General features: G+C 33.8%; 1 protein-coding gene across 1 annotated transcript; it reads right to left on the minus strand.

Moving 5' to 3' along the window:
- Positions 1-8,133: 8,133 nt before the first annotated feature.
- LOC127128706 (protein REVEILLE 6) lies at positions 8,134-16,336 on the minus strand. The gene is made up of 8 exons (XM_051058086.1): positions 15,886-16,336; positions 13,324-13,381; positions 11,748-11,871; positions 11,498-11,665; positions 11,237-11,341; positions 10,403-10,512; positions 10,131-10,190; positions 8,134-8,467 (listed from the first exon to the last, which is right to left on the minus strand). The coding sequence occupies exons 1-8, from the start codon at positions 16,095-16,097 to the stop codon at positions 8,366-8,368; spliced, it is 939 nt and encodes a 312-aa protein (XP_050914043.1). The 5' UTR covers positions 16,098-16,336; the 3' UTR covers positions 8,134-8,365.
- Positions 16,337-17,100: the final 764 nt, after the last annotated feature.

The raw sequence follows: 17,100 nt of genomic DNA on the forward strand, positions 1-17,100 counted from the left end.
TAACGGAACTCATGCACATGTTCATAATTTGAGATCACTATGATGAGGAATATGGTTTAATAATGACTACTTTTGAATTGAGGTTCTCACTTTGCAAGATCTAGGGCTTTTGAGACATTGGGTATTAGACACTGCTCTCAGAGTCATGGGCTTCCTTGAATGTCTGTCGCTTATGTCAATTTACTTGCCATGCGACAACTCCATCAAGGAAATCTATTATGAGCGAGATCTTCGTACCGACCCTCACGAGGAGATCTCCTCGGGGACCTGTACTACGCGACCATCAGTCTAGGTTAGCCAAAGGTTAAATGTTCTAAAAAAGGGGTCTTAGAGTTATGGACACTAATGAAGATAAGGATGCTTACGCCAAGAGCTTGACGGTCATAAATACCTTTAAAAGAGTCTACTCTAATTAAGGTTATAGCATATCCCTAACAAGAAGAGATTCTCGGTGGTCAATATTACTCAACCTCTCATATCTCAAGCTTACTCTCAGACTCGGGTAGACAGTCTTTCGCACAGGGTTTATTTGCAATCATTATCAACCATTTATTTGTAACCATCATCACAGGGCCAAAGTGACAGACAAACAAAAAATATATACAGGTATAAGAATAAGTAAACAAAACAGTAAAGATAAAGAATAAAAGAATAAAAAGATATAAACCCCCCACACACGCAAAAAGACAACCAAAACTAGGTGTGACTTTCTTAGGGAAACATGCTCCCCAGCAGAGTCTCCAATTGTCGTTATCAAGGTTTCGGGAACAACCGGACCGACTGATATAAGGAATGCCTCTTTAAAAGAATAAGGTAGACACAGAGTCGTCGCCGAATTTTATTTATTCCTAGAGAGGAAAGGGAAAATAGTCGATAAAACCCTTTAGGAAAATGAATGCACAAGGAGTGCATGTATATATGGATATGGATTGGTCTCGCAACCAAACAATGGATTCAAAAGTCGTTTACGCAAGGAGAAGGTATTAGCGCCCCTCACGTCCATGGTACTCCATGGGAACCATTTAAGTTGTCAAGCGTGTGTGGGTATTTATCTATAGATTTTTATCTTTATTATTATCAAAGTCTGAAAGAATGAGATTTTGGTTTTTTATTATTGTGCTCGCCAAGGATTGTGGCCCTTGTACCTATGTATCATTCATCGGGTGATGAAGAATCAGAGTTCGGAGTAGAAAATGTTTATGTGTTGGTTGTTTTTACCTTTGAGAAAAGGGTTTTCGGTGTGATTCCTTAAGGCACAAAAATAGGTTTGATGAGTTGTGTTGATTTTACCTTGAAGAAGGGTTTATGAAAAGGGTGTTTGTGATTAGATTACACTAAAGTCTATGGGAGGAGGTGAATATTCTAGACAAACAAGCCAAGCGTCCTGTGTCCAAAATAATCAAAGTAAGGGTAGAAGAGCTCCATCCTTACTCGTTCCCCACCACTTAAGGCTCTTGGCGCACAATACTGATCATATTTTTATTGTATTTTGGGTTTGATTAAGAAAAAAATGCCATTTGGTGTTGGATCAAGGGTTTATTACTTTGGATTTTGAAATGGTGATGTGCATGAATATTTACATGGTAACCAAGCAAGAAAGTAAATGGTTTGATTGTAAGGTAGCCCAAGAGAAAGCCTTGTGTGTGTAAAAGTGACATAAGCTAACAAATGGATAATGGTCTTACAATCATGTCTCCCTAGGGTAGTGCCATGATGCCATTCTTACAATAAAAGATTGCAAGTTACAGATGAAAATCCAAGTTAGGGAAAAGTGTCAAGAGATTAAGGCAAGGGTTCTAAATGAAATCCTCTAAGTCCAATGGTTGATTACAAATGAATGCATCTTTTTGGTTTTATAATTTTATCATGTTTTTTGTTGTTTTTTATTGTATGATGACAATAAATAAATGACAATGATAAAATGCATGAGGAGATATATATACAATGATGATGATGATTGTGGGTACTTGAAAGTAAATTACACTACAATATAATTGATAATAAATTAATTCACAAGATGATAAACATGATTAACAATAACAAAGGTTAACAATGAACAGTTAGTGGTTAGTTGAATGTATAAAGTAACCATCTAGGGATTATCTATCCATAGGTCAAAGGACTCAAAATATGGCGCATCAAAGGATAACTTATCATTGATGAAAAGTATTGAAGATGATATTTGATCATCTAACAATATATTTGAACCAATGAAAGTTATACAACCCCAAGTCCATCTATCAATTATTTGACAAATGGAAGATTGTATCACCCAATGGTTACAAGTTTAAGGTTGATTAATGTACAATTCAAACATTGAAATAATAGTGTTAAAGGGTTAGTGGTTAAGGGAAGTAATTCAATCAAAATGAATCAACAAGATAAAATCACAAGTATAGTTTCATCTATGCATCAAATGGACCACAATATGGTTAAATAGAGGCAACCTATCAATACCTCAAAATATCATGAACGATCCATTGATCATTCATTGATAGATTTGAAATATTGAAGGTTTTATCAAGCCTAAAAACCAAAGCCATGACCAAATAGACTTCATTAATCAACATCAACAAAGGCATAAAAAAAGTCAAGTTAAAATAGTCAAGATGAAATAAACAAGGTGAAAAATAAAATTTGGATGACAAATTATCAAGGTGTGATTAAAAACAAATATTGCATGAAAATAAAATAAGTGGGAGAAAGTAAATAAAAAGAAAATGGAGAGAAAATGGGAAAAATAATAAAAAGATGAACATAAAGAAAAGAAATGGGGATACAAATAAATAAGGGGCATTATGGGTTGAACCTCTGACCTTGGGGTCATGGGGTCAACCCCCATCCACTGGGCCAAGCGCCTTGTGGTGTTAGAAAATGAACTCAGTGAATAAAATAGAATAAGTCAAACATTAAAAACACGTGTGAGGCCCTAACCAATCAGAACATGATAACATTTTTTTTTTAATTTGAAACAAAAACAATGCGCGAACCAACTGTCTTCTTCAACCTTGGAACCTTGTATTTGAACTTCTATAACTCGTGTTTTTGAATGAATCAACCATGGATTCTCCTTCCTAACACATCATTGTTTCCTTCTCCACACTCATGAGCCATTGATTGGCTTTGAGTGTAGAGTATTTCACATGAACTCGGACATGAACACAATCCTAAAAATAAAATTAAATGATGAATAGGGAGAAATTGAAGCTTAGGCCATAAGGCTTAGCATCAGAGAGGAAATTCGAGTAAGATGGTAACTTGTTTTAGTGAAAATAGATGAGGTAACTACCTTATCAGAATCAGTTTCTGATGAAGGTTCCAACGAGTATGGATAGCTCAGGGGAGGTGGTTTCAACATGTTTTGGTGTTTCAGAAAGCTTAAAGGATGTTGGGTGAAGGTTTTTGGGTGGTTAAGTGAAGTTGAAATGCCTTGAAACTCAGAACCCGACACTCCATTTTGAAGGAGGAAAGTTGGATTTGCAATAGGGGTTTCTTGACTTTGGAAGCTTGGTTTTTTCATGGAACATCTTCCCCTATTTATAGGGAAGGTGTTGGAGTGCTCTGGAGAGAGAAAGGAAGAGGTTTCTTCAGAAAAGGGAAAGCCCGAAAATCCCAAAATGTGAATCTTATTAGAGAAGTATTACTGATGTTTTTGCCTGTAAATCCTCTACAATCAGTTTGTTTGGCAACTTGCATCAATTAGGTGAGACATAAGTGGTCCCAAAGCAAGCTGATGTGGTTTTTACTTTTTACCATTTTAGGAAAACTTGCTTTTTGACATTAGCTCGGGTTGTTCATATGTGACCATAAATCCTTTCATTTTGGCTTGCATTCTTGTCACGTAATGTTTTGTAACATGTCTTGGGTCAAATGGGATCAGAACAAGAGGATTTGGAGACTTAAAACATGATTATGCAAATTCTGACTGATGTTGGTCTGAGATGTGCACCAGGATAAATCATCAACTTTTATCTTGGGCCAAATAAAATTGGCTCGTGCATTTTGCATGAAACTTGTGCCAATTGTTCTTTGTCATGCCCTTAACAACTTGCAAAAAGAATAAGGTTAAAAGGAGTTGTGGTGGAAATGGCACTGAGGTAAAGTGGGGTCATGGACATGTTTCTAGGTCTGGCTATGCATCTTGACCATCTTGGCCAATGCAAAATTTGAGGTCCTTGATCAATGAATTAGGTACTAGACCTTGAAACAAAGTTGAAAAGGGATTCATTTAGGACATTTGGCTAAAAGAAGATCTCCAAAAGGTTAAAAGGTGAAAATTTTATGGGGTTTGGACCAAATGATAGGCCAAACTTGCCAAAATCATGACCAACCAACATGCCCTAGAAATGCAATTTTGAGTTTTCTTAAGTTCCAAGGCACAATGATGGATGTTTGAAGCTCAAATGATCATATCTTGATGGAAAACAAGCTTTGAAGTCTTGTGGGATAATTATAGGTCATGTCCACGGGTGAAACAATAAATCACAAGTTCAAAGTTCAAGACCAAACCTCCACTTGTACCATAGATGAAATGGATGTTTGCTTGATGGATTATGGTTGAAAATGACTCGAATTTAAGGTGGATAGAGTGATGAATAATGGGGTGACCAAGTGAGGCAATGCATGGAAGAAAATGAGTACTCAGATTAGGGTTACTTGGACCACAAGTTTCATCAAAGACCACTGTCAAACAAAATAGGGTTTTGGGTGCAAGAGTAGTCTTGAAGTGACTCACAAGGTTGGGTATGAAAAAAGTTTGGATATTAGGGTTCCTCAAAGGTAAGGCCAAGGCACAAAGTGAATGATGACTTGTACAAACCGTGGAGGATCAAGAAACTTGGGTTATGGTCCTTGGGTGACCAGATGAATATTCAAATCTTCAATGATGACTCATCATCCAATTAGGGTTTTGGAGAGTGAGTGAGATGACTTGGGAGGGCCCATAAGATCTAAGGATGCTTGAGGATGAAGATTAGGTTTAAGGTGGCTTGGGCACACCTCAACATGATCAAAGGGCCTTGATGATTCTCAGATGAACTTCATGCCTTAAGTTTGCTTGTTTACCATGAGTGTAGATGCACATGAAATGGTGTATGATGAATGTATGCTTATGGATTAGGGTTATGGAAGGTGATATGAAGGTAGAATGAATCTGAGGGTATGACACAAAGGTGCCTTAGAAATTGTTGATCTGTATAGGATGCATTTAAGTGTTAATATATATATTCAACACACTTTGTCTCAGTCTATGTATTATGGCGGTCCCCTTGATGAGATATAAGTAGATCACATTGACACTGTAGATGAGAGTCAAGAAGTGTTTGCTGCAATGTATGAAGAAATCATTAATGGAGATTTGAAGGGTGCAGAGTTGAAGGAAACTGAGATTTTAAGGAAAGTGAGGCAAAGGAAACAGAGATTAAAAAATGAGGCAAGGGAAAAATGAAGATGAGTTGAATGAAAGTGGGCCAAATGAAGCTGAGGAAAATCATGATAATGTGCATGGGAGTGGTGAGGTCTGTGGTGATGTTAGTTCTGATGACACAGAGGATGAGAGCTTCAATTATGACAGTGCAATGGATGTAGCATTTGATGATGAATTTGATGAGTATGATGATGAATTGGTTGAGGAATATGAAATGGAAAATCTTGGCATCCATAGGGAGAGATCCCAATTATTAAATGCTACCAATAGCTTTTACAGTAGTGGAGAGAAAATAAGGATAGTTGGATATGATTTTCGCAGCTGCTTATTGATGACTTTAGAGGTAGAAATGAGTGTCTCACATACACTTTCATTTTTGATCAACAAAATGTATGTTATATTTCTGATCACATTATGTTGTTATAATCATGTTTTATGTGTTTCCATTTCTGATTAATATTATATTTCTGATGACATATGGTATATTACCTGCAAAGGATGAGCTACTACCTAGTGTTGAACAGAGATTGTGTCAGACACCTGTATAACAACTTTAGGAAGAAGTTTCCTGATAAGATGTTGAAGGAATTCATATGGAAGACTGGAAAATCAACATACTCACAAGCATGGAAAAGAGAAATAAATGAGAGGAATGAGAGTTGTCAATGAAGATGCATTTAAACACATGTTGAGCACCCCACCAACATTATGGAGTATATCATACTTTAAGACACATAACAAGTGTGATGATGTTCTCAACAACATGTCTAAAGCTTTTGATAGTGTCATTCTTGAGTCAGAGGGTCAAGCCATTGATAATCATGATGGAAGAAATCAGGACCTACATGATGAAAATATCGGCTACCAATAGGATGAGGTTTCAAAACATGGCAGATGTTTATATGTTATCCAATATTATAAGGAAAATTGAAAAAATAGGCACATACACAAATGTATGGCTTGTCATGTAATTATACATGAAAAAATCGTGTTTGTCATACAAGTTTTATATGAGTATCATGTCTTATCTAAGTTTTTCTGTTGTAGGATGTCAAATGAGCACATCTTTGAAGAGAAGCACCTTGAAAATTCAATAGATAAGTTTATAGTCAATTTGAAGGAACACCTATGTTCCTGCAGAAGATGGGAACTGACGGGCTTACCTTGTCTTCATACATTTTTAGCTATGAAAAGGAGAAATCATAAGGTTGATGACTATATCCCTAAGTATTACATGAAATCAAGATACATGGAAGTCTACAAACATGTGATTTATCCTGTAAATGGATCAAATATGTGGGTTAGAACAGAGTATCCTAATGTTCAACCTCCTAAGTATAGGAAAATGCCTTGAAGGTCAAAAAAGATGAGGAATCTAGAGCAAGGAGAGGTTGATGGCTTTGATCGCAAAATGAGAATAATTGGTCTCATTGTCAAGTGCAGTAGGTGCAAGTAACCAGGTCACAACAAATTTACTTGTAAGGTGACACCAACTAGTCAAACATCTCAACAACAAGCATCTCAACAACCAGCATATCAACAACCATACACTCAACAAGCATCCACTCAACAACCAGCTACTCAAACATCTCAACAATAAACTCATGGAAGAAGAAAAAAAGATAACTGTTAAGACGGCATCTCAACCAGCTACTGAAATATCTCATCAATCAACTCATGAAAGGACAAAGAAGCTACATGTTAGAAGGCCATTAACACCATTTGTACCACCAAGACCTACAACTAGATTGGATGCAATCAAGACTATAATTCGGCCAACAACAAAAAGGACTACACCAACAAAGAGAACCACACTAAAGAAGAAAATTTAATTTAACTTAGAATTGTCTGTCATGTTGTCTGTTGAACTCAATTAAGTTATAAGTTAGTTTCAGTGTGAATCTATTTCCTTATGCAATGTATTTTGGATTTGTAATGTGTTTTGAACCTATGTTGTTATGCAGAATATGTTATGTGTTTTGAATCTATGTTGTAATGCAAAATATTAGAGGTATACACCACATATTAGGAATGTGTTTTGATATAAATCAATTATGCCTTATTTTCTCTATTTTGATATAATGTGTTTCGATTTAAATCACAAAAGTGTGTTGGTTTTATGTCTCAATGATGTAAACTAAACAATTATGTTTTATGCCACAAATAATAATTATGTGTCAACTTATATACTCATGTAAATCATTCAAACGGATGCGAAACGGATGCGAACCATTCAAACTGATATAAACAATTCGACTAATGCAAACAGATGTTGTTCAACTAATGCAAACAGATGTTATTCTATCATTAACTGATACAAGCTGAAAACATTAATTGGTACAAACATTAACTATTCTTACAAGCTGAAAACAAATTATATAATAAATTTATGTTATTCAAACTGATACAAACTGATTCAATCTGATACACTTATCGCAACATCCTAAATTCCAACACATAACAATACAAAACATACTCTTCCAAAAAATTACTCATATTTTATCAATATTGTGCAAGTTTATTTTGTAATTTGACAACCCAATGACAATTTTATTATGCGTTTTAAATGTCAACGCAAATTATTTCCCCATTTCTATATAGTTGAAAAATATTGACTTGTGTCATTCCAGCTGTGTATGAAGCTTGATTAATAAGCTAAATAGTTTTTTGTTATGTGCTGCATGTACCTTCTAAAAACAAGGAAAAACTATACATTTCTACATTTTTATTGTCTTTTATAATAAGGTTGTTTGATATATATACACCAGACATCAAAATGAATGAAGAGAATCAAGGCTTTTCTTAGCTGCAACAGCAATTACAAACTAGTACAAGATCTTGTGACTGGAACCTCTCAGCTTGTTTGTTGACTTTCCAATGGATATTACCTTATGCAAAATTATGGAATCCAATTGCTACTTTGAATCCAACCCCATCTAATTAAGTAGTAGCACTCTTCATCGGCTCGTCGTGTATCGGTCTATCTGGATTGAGATAGTTATTTGTCTCAAGATCAACTTCATAGGATGAAAGCAGCTTTTTCTGCATGAATATGCAGCATCCTCATCAGTTATCAGGAAAAAGACAGATAAACATCTATTTATATATATTAAATCTAGTGCATCAAACTATCTTGCGACACTTCAACTTCTTCTATGTCACATCATTCATTTTCCTATGTGGCATCTCTCAAATCTCATCTTCAATTTTTAAAAGGTCAAAATATATTGTTTCTCTCTATAAAAGGTCATGGATTCGAATCTAAACAAATGCAAAAATACAATTACCTAATATTTGATTATTAACTTTATTTATTTCAAAAAATATCATAATAATTTACTCACAATAAATTTATTATTACTCCAACTAAATATATTTTTTAAAATTTTAAAAATAAAAGAGAGGTTCATATCCACACACTTTAAAATATTTTTTGTTTTCTTAAAATCATAGCAACAAAAGAACAACTTAAAAAATACTTTTAATGTATAATAGATAATGCAACACAAATTTGACATTCTGGACATAGATTTATAAAGCTATTGAGTTATTCGATAATAATTGAAAATAAATTTTTATTTTTCTTTAAGACTAAAAATAAATGTCTTATAATTAGATATTTAAAAGAGATACAAGTATTAAAAATACATTTGGGATATCTTTTTAAATTATTTCAATTTGTAAAATAAACTCTTGTATGTCACTCTCAAGTTACAAACATACATTTTTTTATTCATAATTAATTCATATTATTGTCTCACTTATTTATAATAAAATATTATAATATAAATTTGTTGTTCATATTTACAAAATAAATTTTTTTAACATATATAAAACTCAATACAAAATAAATAAATATTAATTAACAGTCCAATCTAGTTAAACATTAAGTTCAAAGCAAGATGATTAAGAATTGATGCTAGTGCGAGTTTTTGTATGTCTTTAGGAATCCCAGCTCAAGATGAATATGAATATTACAATCAGTAGGATGAAAAACAAAATGCTGTAGACAAGGCAGTCTATGCATGCCTTGTAGTATTTCCGTAACTACCATGAAAACATATAGAACATAAACACCTAGAAAGCTATGAACAAGAGACTAATGTTTTACCTTACTGAAAATACACAGTTTTAGACAATTAACCACCATCTTAGTCAACTCGCTAAACATGTGGTTAAAGAGTAGGATTGATACTTACTTCTAGTGTAGATTGGACTCACCTCCTCTGTGGTAGGTATGCCTAAATAACATTCACCTCCCCTCAGGTCTATTTAAATCCGGTAACTTTACAGAATAGACTGGAGGTTAGTGCAAATTGGGTGTCTTTCGTAAAATGGAGAGGTGTCATTTAGACATATTTCAAGTGAGATGAGTACAATTTGCCATTATTTCTAAATTTAAACATTTTTACATTTTTTTTGTCTGTAATTTCTTTTATTTCATTTGAATGGATGACAAAAAATTCACTAAGTTGAGACGGAAAATTACAAACTAGGTGATGTCTTGAGATTTGAGATAGCAGTCCAAAACACTATACTCAAATTCACACCAACAAGAGAAACACACCAAAAAAAAAAATCATAATGTTGTACCATAATAAACTCTAGGAGTGCTTCTATAATGGCCTAGTAGAGGCATGTAGTACTCATCAAAACATACCTGATTTTTTTAAACAATCTAAAGGTCAGTTGCATGAATACTTACATGATCCTCAAAATCTGGGCTAGTTAAATTGATAGAAAGGTTTCTCATCAACAGAAGCACCTATATAGAGCCAAGAAAATACACTTATAAGTATTTTTAAAATGCCACAAAATTCATTGACAATTATCACACAGGTTGATGATAAATCAGGAGCAATAAAGCTTCAATGTTATTTCCAAACATAGCCGATAATTGTCGGAAACATTTTAAAAATTCATTCGTTAAAAACTAAGTACAATAGAATCCAATCAAGCTGAACAGAATGACAATACCGTCTCAACATCTATACGGTCCATCTGTTTAAGTTTCTGTAAATGCTCAGTCGCTTCTGGGTCAAATACACTGCCAATGAAGTTGTATACTTGGGAAAAATCTGGAAGAACTGCACTAGAATTAAAATAACAAACCATTAAAATTAATATACTCAGAATTGAACATCTGAAGCATGGACTAATGTGGGTGGAATAATAGGGATTTTAAAACACCTCCTCACACAAGACTAGACATTTAGAGCGTGGAAAAATGTCAATGGAATAACAAAGATCTCAGCATTATAAGAGTTCTACGATAAGCCTTGATAGCATCTCAAAATTTTGAGAGATTGCCTAACTCAACCTATGTAACCGGCTTGTAAATGCCTTAGCTCTATAGAGTATAAACCCTTTTTAGGCCATACTTTTAGCTAATGTACATGTGGCTCAATAGGGGATCTAGGATATATTTTAATATCATCCAAGGTTTTTGCTCTAACTCAACCTTACAAAATCGGCTAATTAGGCGAAGACTGCCTAAACCATATCTCTAGTCAATGTGGATCTCTCAACACACTCTCCCAACTCAAGAATGAAGATCTGACATGACTAATGTGGGTTAGAGTAACAAGGATCTTAACACTTCTCAAACAAGTTGGCTAAATTAAGTTAGTGTAGACCCTAAATACCATAGTTTTTGGATATGAAATTGGTGCAAGGCATACATGCTTAAATATATATCACATGCCTCTTTCAGAAGGAAGAAAAAACTACCTAGAACAATACCACATAACCTTGTAATACATAGATGAAACCACAAACTCAAAAGTCAATTGGAAATCGTTAAAGTCTTGCCTCTCAATGGAAGGATTTTATTCACTAGACTATTGGATTCACCAACCACCGGCCGCACTTTAGGTGTACTTTCACTGCTACTGCAAGAATTATTCACTTTTGGCACTGCAATATGCACAGCATTGCAAACACAAGAAAATAGTCAGTATTTTTTTGGGAGTTACAAACTTGTACTATCTTGAATAAACTATATAAATTATTTTCATGGTCAAAAAATTTGGAAGCAAAATCTAAGCTCCAAAAAACTGTAGCATTAAATACCATGTAGTAAATTGGTGTTTTGCTGCGTGTGGTTTGACCAGGAAGACACCACATTATTCATAACAGGAGTTTCAGGCATTGGTATGGATTCATGCTTCAATACATATCCAGGTTCAAGCAAAGCCGGTGAAGACTGAAAAGATCCCGGTACTTGTGAAACTACAGGAGCTGTCAAATATAAAATACAAATCATTAGAAAGTACTGCACTTAAAATGTCTCAGAAAAAAAAGTATGGTAAAAGATTATGACCACTTTTGGAAGCTTTTTGAGGATATGGATGGGCAGCTTTTCTTTTAGGCCTGGGTGGAGGAAGATGTTCATTTGCTCCACTCTTCTGAACCTTTAGAAAGTATTTCTGCGCATGGCTACGTATCTACAAAATATGCAGAGAGCCTTCTTTTAGTCCTTCTTAACTTGAGGTATGCATACCACATTGAAACACGAGAAATAAAATAATACAAGCCCCAAACACAAACATTCATATCTTTCAAGTCAGCTCAACTGTGGACACTCAATCAATAAACAGCATAAAACATTTTTGAAATATGATTTTGGAAGGGGAAAAACAAATATTGTTCCCGGCAATCATTGTGGTTTGTTCTTTTATCATGGCATCAAGTCCTGTGTGATTATGTAGTAAGTAATTAAATTGAATTTTGGACAGTGCTTTGTCTAGGTTTGTTTCCACACATGGATGCATCTTAAAGATTATAAGAATATTCCATGATTGGTACTAAACGGCTTAGTTTAAGGATAGTTGTTCCAACATTACCTCTACCACTACCAGAATCTCCTGACTTCTGGATTGTCAACTGTGCTAAGGAGGTTTTGACTGAACTGAGAATTATAGCATTATGTTTCATACGGTGGAACTAACAGAATTTTAAGTTTTTCACAAACTACAACCTATTCACCATGAGGACAAGGTGACACTCTAGGGAGGGATAAATCATCCCTAGTGAGTGAGTTATAAAAGAAGAGACTGAGAGAGTTAGGAAAGTATAGACCCTCAATATTCTACAATTTTATAGTATAATCAAGGGTAATCTTCCTTCTTTTGCTCCAAACCACCAAACAACCTTATCACTCTTTAAAAAAACAGAATAAAAGACTACTCCCTCCCTCTGTCCCAAATTATAAGTCATTGCCAAAAATATTTATCCCAAATTATAAGTCAATTTACAATTCCAATGCAACATTGATGACTTTTTTCCCAACATACCCTCTATCATTTATTACTATTTCTTCTTCCAAATCTTTAAAATTTTCTTTCATCTATAATAAATGAAGGACAATAATGTAAAGTCATGCATAATTTGTATTTCCCATACAACAATCATTATGTTTCTTAATTTGCATAAAAGGTGCAAAACGTCTTATAATTTGGGACAGAGGGAGTATACTTTTAATAGACTAGCGGACAACAAAAACATTCCTACTAGCGCAGTGGAACATGATATGTCAAGAAGGATGATATGGGAAATCAATGAGAATATGGTCTAATAACACATTGTGTGGGGGAGGAAAAGATACGTCATAACCAATTGACCGCATTACAAGATCATGAATTTCTCCCACCATTTTTTCCACATGGAACTAGATATATCACCTGAACTGATATTTATCAGCAAATGTGAAACCCCTTTTTCTTCCCATGGCTTTGTTCAGTTCCCTCCCACAACACTGACACTAAATTTTCTTTAAAACAAGATGAGCGAATACATACAAGTTGCAAACTAAAACGAAATGTCTAGACTTAACGCAGGAAATATTAAAGATAAAGATGCACTTCTGGCGAAGAAATTTTCTTCCCATTTGAAATTACCTGTATAACAGTCTTTGATCCAACAAATGCTTCAATCTTTTTCCAGTCACGGTCAAACCTAGATACAAAAATAAAGGAGCAAAAAATGTGAGGATAATACAAAAATGGAGACACCAAGAACAAGAAAGGGGAGAAACAACAACATTTAGCTTTAATTTGAAATACTACATTTAATTTATCAAAATGAATTAGTTTTGACCTTTCAATGAAGCTCTCTACCAAAAGAATGCAATGATTTACAGCACTCTCGAGCTATCATCATTATTAAGTAAATCAATTATAATTTGATGGTATATATGGTTATAGAAAATTTCATATATGTTCAAGGGTCTCAAAAGTGTTGTGTTTATGGTTACTTTGGTGCCCTCACACGTTTCAATTAAGTTCTATTACTGACAGGTGAAGAGATACACAGCTTTGCATTTTATAGCCACTTTGGCTTACTTGTTTCCTCTTTTTACTTTTCAGGAAGGATTCTTAATTCCCGTAGATTTATTTTTTATTTCTTCTTTCTATCATACTTTCACCTAAGATTAAGGAAAAAAAAATCTTCCTAATATGACCGAATTACAGTAAGTAAGAAGCATCCAGAGTAACATGGCTTCATGTCATTTTGTGTTGTATAATGGAAGAATAATATGTTTACTATTTTACTATGCTGCTTAGTTCCAACCCCCATGTCGAAGTTACATATTGTCAACATAGGCATTCAAGGTGTAATTATTTATTTCGAACCCAGACAATCCCCATAACATTCTGAATGCTGCTAAAGATTAACTAGTTGATTAATCCTTTTCTTTTCAGACATTTTCCAAATATATTTTTATCCAGATGCCATAATCAATAGAACTAGGTGATTACACCTGGTCTCCCTCATTCATTTATTTTCTTAAGGAAAACAAGTTCTTAGTTCTGATAAAAAAACAGAAATATCAGAGTGAAAATAGTAAATAATTCAAGCAGCTAACTCCAATTAGTTTCGGTGCCAACGAGACAGGGTAAAGTATGATTGGTCAGCCGAGAAGCAGGAAGCCATTTTCAACTAGTTAAACCCACAGCCATAATTTCAATATAAATAGCCCCTGGGTTCCATTTGAAGTGGAGGATAATTTACAGGCTACTAAAATTTATTGCTCATTTGGTTCACGTCCATGGCTCTAAAAGCACATGCGTTGTGTAAGTTTTGTGATTTTTTTACGAGTAATGTGAAACCTATCGTGTAGCTGCTTCTCCAAAGTCACATCCGGGTCCAAAGTCCAAACTTACAACCAAACACATTTAGTTTTATTTGCAATTCTAGTTCTAGTATAAAGCTAATGAGCATTGCCCCATTCCCTCTTTAACAATTGAAAATCCAACCTCTATAATCTCTATCCTTGCTCTTTAACTTGTCCAATGGACATCACAAATTCATCTCCTTCAGGGTTTGAACCAAAAGTGGTATTCAACACCATAAGGATAAAAATTATATGCAAACTTAACTAACAAAAACATTCCAAAAAAGAAAATGAACCGGCTCTCAGAAAACATTTTTGATACTCTCTTACAGAACAACTCATACACATCTTCATCCTCTCTAACGAAAAACTATGCTATGATAACATTCGGAAACTAAGAGTGTAAGTTTGATTCACTAAAATTATTTATGTTTACATTTCTTATGTTTATCCAAGGAAATAATGTACAGAATGGAGAAATCAACATGCGTCTAACAATTAAAAAATGAAAAATGCTTCACTCTTCTTAACCGGTCTCGGGCCATTTATCAATTATCTTTCTTCAGAAGATGGCTAAAATACCATAATATTGTTTCAAAATTTCCTTTACTATTTATGAAAAATGTGAAACAGTAATGTGGCAATTTTAGTAATAAGGGAAAACTATGAAATACTACAACAACAACAAAGCCTTTTCTCATAAAGTGGGGTTGCTACAAAGATCAAATTTCTCTATAATGTTCTATCTAATATTATGTTTCTAACCAATTCGTTAACCTCAAGATCTTACTTAATAGTTTCCCTTATAGTTTTTCTAGATTTTTCTCTACCTCTAGTTGTTTGACTCCTCTCCATCTGATCTACTCTTCTTACAACAGAATCTACCGTTCTTGTCTTCTCTCTCCACGTCCAAACCACCTAAGCCTATTTTCCACCCTCTTTTCTATTATAGGTGTTACCCTAACACTCCATATTTTCCACAGATTTTTTCTCCAATAGGTTTCCCCCTTTTTATTAAGGAAAAGAAAAACTATGAAATGAAAACATAAAATCAAGCATGTCCTTAACCCAATATTGTTTCACTCTATTAGCTCAGCAAAAAAAAAACACTGCCCTACCCACTTACCATTTCCACTCTAAAATCTTAAAATTCATTAAAAATCCCCAATTACAAAAAACCCTAAATTGCAAACCTTAGCACACAATTCGGCACATAAAACTCATAAAACCGTTACTGAACACTCATAACCACACTCATATACCACTATCCGTTATTAACACTAAAATTCAATAACTAATTTTCATATGCAAAAAACAAAATTGTAAAAAAAAAAGTGAACATTACAGTTGAAGAGCTTCAAGGAACTTGTCATGTTCAGGTTCGGTCCAATTCTCCCTGGACTTGGTTATAGTATATGGTTTACGGATCTTCTTTGAGGCGTCGTCGGACGAGCTCACGGCGGCGGAGACGGAGGCGAAGGGACCAAAACCGGGTAGAGGCATTCCACTCGGATCCAAGCAAAAACCTTCGGGTGGATTCGGGTTATTGGATACCATTGGAAGATTTTAGAGAGAGAAAGTGGAAGAGAATTACAGGTTTTATGGCGCGACACGCAGGATGAGAGAGATAGATAGATGTGTGTATTTTTCTTTGGGTTTGGTCACTTTGGTGTGCTTGATGGAATGCGATTTCGGCTTAGGGTGAGATTAGACTTCTATCCAATGGTTGAATGCCACGATGAGATAACAAGAGATGGTTCGGTGTGTGCCACAATGGTGTTCTTCAGTTGGTGTTAGTGATAAAAAGCCATTCATTAAATATTGCTTAAATAAATAAATAATATATATATATATATATATATATATATATATATATATATATATATATATATATATATATATATATATATATATATATATATATATATATAAAAGGTAAAATTGAAAATAATACTTTTAAAAATTGAAATGAGTGACATTTTTTTATTTCAAATAGATCATTCATGATAAATGGTAAGACGATGAGAGAAAATTTTTTATCTTTAAACTTTATATCATTTGATTTTCTCTAACTTTATAATGATGATTAGAAAAAATATATACTATTTATTAGTTGACAATATTGACTAAATAATTAACTTATTAATATTATTTAAATTAATGAATTTATTTATTTAATTAAGTTTTTTTTAAATATAGTTTGAAATTATTTAGTTTAAATTTTAAAAGAATATTTTTGAGGCCTAGTCCATACCTATGAAAATCCAATTCAGTCACAAGTGCTCACGAGTGTTCTACTAAATGTCTTTTTCAAAATTATGCAAAGACTAAAGTTTTTAGTTGAGAAAATAATGTTAGACTTCTATCCACTCATTTTTTATTTTTTTTTAAATTCTATTCATTGCTTGCTACCAATGATATCCATCAGTTAGGTGCAGGTTTCATTGGGATAATGCAATAGTTTTCTTAACTGACTCTTTCACTGTTAGCATGAACACTAGTTATCAATTGACAAAAACAAGATGCTTCTTTGCTTTTTGCTCAATCAAAACAACTGAAG

The sequence above is a fragment of the Lathyrus oleraceus genome, chromosome 1, assembly GCF_024323335.1.
Source record: "Lathyrus oleraceus cultivar Zhongwan6 chromosome 1, CAAS_Psat_ZW6_1.0, whole genome shotgun sequence".
NCBI lineage: Eukaryota > Viridiplantae > Streptophyta > Magnoliopsida > Fabales > Fabaceae > Lathyrus > Lathyrus oleraceus.